Source organism: Engraulis encrasicolus, chromosome 6, assembly GCF_034702125.1.
Source record: "Engraulis encrasicolus isolate BLACKSEA-1 chromosome 6, IST_EnEncr_1.0, whole genome shotgun sequence".
NCBI classification, from domain to species: Eukaryota; Metazoa; Chordata; class Actinopteri; order Clupeiformes; family Engraulidae; genus Engraulis; species Engraulis encrasicolus.
The window spans coordinates 55,847,582-55,852,581 of NC_085862.1; the positions used below are offsets into that span (position 1 = coordinate 55,847,582).

General features: G+C 42.6%; 1 protein-coding gene across 1 annotated transcript in view; it reads right to left on the bottom strand.

The window, feature by feature from the left end:
• klhl30 (kelch-like family member 30) overlaps positions 1-5,000 on the bottom strand; it is a 24,532-nt gene that overhangs the window by 14,704 nt on the left and 4,828 nt on the right. The window contains exons 5-7 of the mRNA XM_063200317.1: positions 4,212-4,391; positions 3,278-3,464; positions 984-1,070 (exon numbers count right to left, since the gene is read on the bottom strand). Coding sequence (XP_063056387.1) covers positions 984-1,070; positions 3,278-3,464; positions 4,212-4,391 — 454 coding nt within the window. The remainder of the gene's footprint in view (positions 1-983; positions 1,071-3,277; positions 3,465-4,211; positions 4,392-5,000) is intronic.

The following is a 5,000-nucleotide window of genomic DNA, read 5'->3' on the forward strand; positions in this document are numbered from 1 at the left end:
GTGCTAAGACACTCAGAAACACACACACACACACACACACACACACACACACACACACACACACACACACACACACACACACACACACACACACACACTGGGGCAGGAACAGTATCCCTTGAGCGTCTCCAAATCCTCAGTTAAAGGATTTCCATTCACACACACACGCACACACACACGAGCACACACGAGCACACACACGCGAGCACACACTAGCACACACGCGCGCCCGCACACGCACGCACGCACGCACGCACGCACGCACGCACGCACACACACACACACACACACACACACACACACACACACACACACACACACACACACACACACACACACACACACACACACACACACACACACACACACACCAATCCCTCTGATCCCCTCTCCAAAAAGGCACGGGCACCACCAAAGGCCAGAGCTTAGAGATGGATTCATATGTGTTTGCTTTAGTAAAAATAGAAGACATCTTTCACCACAGATCTTACAGATCTTACGCCACACGCCTCCCCCTCCCTCCCGGCCCTCATCCCCTATGCTGTGTTTGTGTTTGAAGAGTTTCGTTACAAAGTGACGTGGGCGCCATTTTTTGCCTCTTGCATTCTATTATGGACAATGACAATTCAGGCGTCCTATCATCTATGTGTGAATTCTTGCCATTCAAATAGTTTGTGAACATACTTTTTAAACTAGTGTAAAATTCATTTTGCAATGCAATTCAATGCAGCTTTTGCAATGGAGGTCTCGTTTGGGTTGGTGTATTCCTTCTTAGCATTTCGGTTGGTGTTTGAACTCTAGACACGAGATTATAAGAGGAGGAAAAGAAAGGAGGAAGAGGAGGGGGAAAGAGAGGAGGAGAGACGGAGGAGGGGGGAGATGAGAATAAGAAGAAAAGAGGAGGACAAGATATTAAGGAGATGAAAGGAAGAGGGTAAAGGAAAGAGGAGAAGAGAGGAGGATGCGGGGACACCTGAGCCTACCTGTGACGTACACCTCATTGTTTAGAGAGGCCACGGAGTAACCCCATTTGTTGTAGTTCGGGAAGTCTGGAAGCTGATTCCATTTGCCTGTGAAAATAAAAAATATACTGTATAAAAATAGGCCCATAGGAACCTCACATGTCCAATATTTTTTTATTATTTCATATTCATTCTTTATTCATTGTAAAATGTAAACCACTACCACTGATCGTGGTTGGTCTTGAGTATACAGTATGTGTATGATAAATTATTTAACAACCAACTTTAATGTTGAAATGATTATCTATTTAGAAATTGTGATTTATAAATTAATAAGTAAAAAATAATGAGAAACGGAGACACAAGGTATAAATATGTATACAATATTTCACGCTTTCATAAATGTAATAAATATACAGTATATATTTCTAATGGCCAAGTAAAAGTACATGTTTTAATGGTGTGCGCTTAAGTATTTGCTGCACCAGCGCGAACATAGTGACAGATGCTTATCTAATCACAGCCAATCAACACCTTACTCCAACTTCAAGAGTACACAAAGAAGGAAGGTAGTCAAAAAGGAAGGACTGGCTGAACTGAAGGGGTTAACAGATTTTCACCTACAGCATACTGTGAGCTACAACTTTAAGAGATGTTTGGAAAGTGCTAGACTGTGAGTGACCTATAGAGCATGAGTTGTTCAGGTATAGTGTTTCCTGTGCTTGAGTAATAGATGAGTAATAAATGAGTTGAGACACAAAAACACGTCTCCTCCTCCATCCAACTGAGTTTCGTGAATCTAAAAAGAAGTTTTGAAGAGAGGGTTTTGGAAAGTTTGCCTACATGTTTGTAACACACAACCCACATGGGTGAGAGTGCCCAGGCCAAGCTTTATGTCATGGGCATCTGTGGCCTAATGGTCAAGGAGATGGGTCAGAGGGTTGCAAATTCAAACCCCATCCCTCCACTGAGGTGGCTGAGTTGCCCTTTAGCAAGACACCTAAACCCACACTACTCAAGGAACTGTAAGCAATACCCTGAACTTAAAATAAATGTCGCAATAGTAAGTGAGTAATAAACTGAATCATATTCCAGCCTGATCTCCAAAAATTCAGTGCTCCTGGACACGGATGTTAAGGACACAAAATCCGTGTCCAGGAGCACGGATTTTGCCAAAATTCCGTGCTCCTGGACACGGAATTGTTTTCCGTGATGGGCACACGGAAGTGCTTTCTATATTCCCACAGCACTGTGTTAACTCCATCATTAGAAAATACATACCAAATGCTAATCCTAAGCAAAATAATGCTGTAGCAATTTAAGTTGTGCCCTGACCAAAACATTCCCTAACCTTAACCTGTCATTAAAGACATATTTTTGAGAAATACCTTTTCCAGTTGGTTGATAGGCTATCAAATTCATATAATGAACGAAAGAATACTAGCTGTGCCCAGACCAAAACAATCCCTAACCCTAACCTGTCAGTAAGAAATGTTTTTTTTTTAGAAAAAATATTTGACTGAGGTCAAAGACTGTGGAAACATAGAGCTGTTCTGTGTGTCCATCACAGAAAACAATTCCGTGTCCAGGAGCACGGAAAACAATTCCGTGTCCAGGAGCACGGAATTTTTGGAGATCATGCTGCATATTCAGTTGTGATGCATAAGCAAACTGCTTCCTCCTGGCCTGGCTTCAGGTCATAGTAGGCATAGTTATGGTTGGGCAGCAGTGGCCTAATGGTTAGGGAGGAGGTCTTAAGATCAGAAGGTAGCAGGTTTGAATCCTACCCTTACCTCCTTCCTATACCCATATCCCCCTAACCCTACGTTGCTCCTAAAACCAATACCTTGTTAATAACCGCAAGTCGTTTCGGCTCAAAGCATCAGCTAAGTGTAATGTAATGTAATGCAGGATGATGTTTTCTTCATAGTTGCCTGCATTAAACGACATGGCTTCTGCTAATACCGGGCTTCCTGTTGTAATGATAATTGCATAACAAACATATTTACATTCACTGGCCCTACCGAGCTTTGTGTCACATAGCCGAATTTATGGGGGAGCAGGTTGGAGTTGTCTATCAAACAACATGGTTGTCAACAGTAGCCTAAACAGCATAGATCCTGCTAACCCTGCTGAGCTTCATGTCGTAATAATAATATTTTTAGCAATTATTAGCAATTGATTATACACTGATTTATATTCAGTTGTTATGGATGAAGAGCATAGCTCTGAGCTCCGAGCTTCAGGTCATAATCGTAACTGGCTCATATTCAGTTGTTGTGATGCATGAATAACATGACTCCACCAAACCCTACCGTGCTTCATGTCGTAGTAGGCACAGTTGTGGGGGCGCAGGATGGGGGTGTGGTCTTCGTCCTCCTCATCCTCATCGTCCGTGTCGTCCAGTGAGCGACCCCCTACTACAAACAGCACCTCCTGCAGGTTGTGCAGGGGGAGGCGGGAGAGGCGCTCCTCGGTGGCACCCGGCCGTGTATCCAGGATCTGACAAACAACAACAAAAACAACATCAACATCAGGGGAATATTCCATGGACATGATTTAAAAAATTATAAACCTGGCTAAGCTAACCTCCATTAGGTGGTAAATCTTCTAATAGATAGTAGAGTAGAGTGGAGTAACATTTATTAATCCTGGAGGAAATGAAGGTGTCTAGTAGCATACATACATACAAAAAATAGATTATTTCACATTAAACAAGATATTCCACATGTGTCATTTAGATAAGGACTCCGGGGTCTTGTATAACATGATTTACCACTATCTCAAGGCTAATTTAACCTGGATTACTACTGAGCCAGGTAATTGGCATAGTCCCAGACTTGAGAACAAGTATTTTGGTCTCTTTCTTCTTCATACAAGAACGCATCCCATGGCCTGCACCACCATCACAACAATAACAACAACAGTAACAACAACATGCAGCCAGTGAATAGGGTGAGACATACTGTACAGTATTTGACACATACCAACACACACCATAGCTCAAGTATCTCTACTCTAAAAAAAAATAGTATGTCTACAAATACACACCGTGAGTGGAGAGATTAAGCCAACAACACATTTATATCTCAAAAACTACTGTTGGAAGCCCGTGAGATTATAGGGAATAGAGAGTACAGGAAATTACTAATTATTTTATGGGCATTAGCTATGGTTGTACTGTTTCATTGACCCATATACAGGGTACTGTACCATGTTCTGCGGTGTGTGAGTGTGCTCACTACTGACCTCTTTGTAAGCTGCATCTATGATGTCCTTGCAGGGTGGACAGCTGAGCACCAGAGCATCCTTCAGGAGTGTCTCAGTGAAGAAGTCCTCCGGCAGCAGTGTGAGCCTGGCCAGACCCATCAGCTCCGGCAGGTGAGGCAGCCTCGTCTCCACATCATGGCCAACCCAGGTTAGCACAGCCTGGATGTCAATAGGAGATCAGTGCAGTCCATTCTCTTCTGTTCTATGCCATTCTATTCCATCCTTACAACTAAACTCTTAAAGGGACACTGTGTGAGAAGTGTAGTTGTTTATTTCCAGAATTCATGCTGCCCATTCACTAATGTTACCTTTTTCATGAATACTTACCACCAGCATCAAATTCTAAGTTTTCATTATGACTGGAAAAATTGCGCTTTTCATACATGAAAAGGGGGATCTTCTCCATGGTCCGCCATTTTGAATTTCCAAAAATAGCCATTTTTATTTGCAAAAATGACTGTACTTGGACCATACTAGAAAATATTTGTTTAATACTTAGTAAACTTTCATGTAAAGATCAAATTTGGCAATAGGCAGCCCAATTTCAATAAGCAGCATAGTTGCAGTACCTTTTTTGACCATTTCCTACACAGTGTCTACACCATGACTTGCATGGATGAATCAGCACAAGGCCGTTGACAGCTTTGAACAGGCCCGGGACAATGTCATATGAAGGGATCCCCTCACCTAATACATGCAATGTAATGAGGACCCAGTTCTGGCCTCACTCTCTCCCTGAGCCGGGGACAATTGATCCCTTTGTGTGAC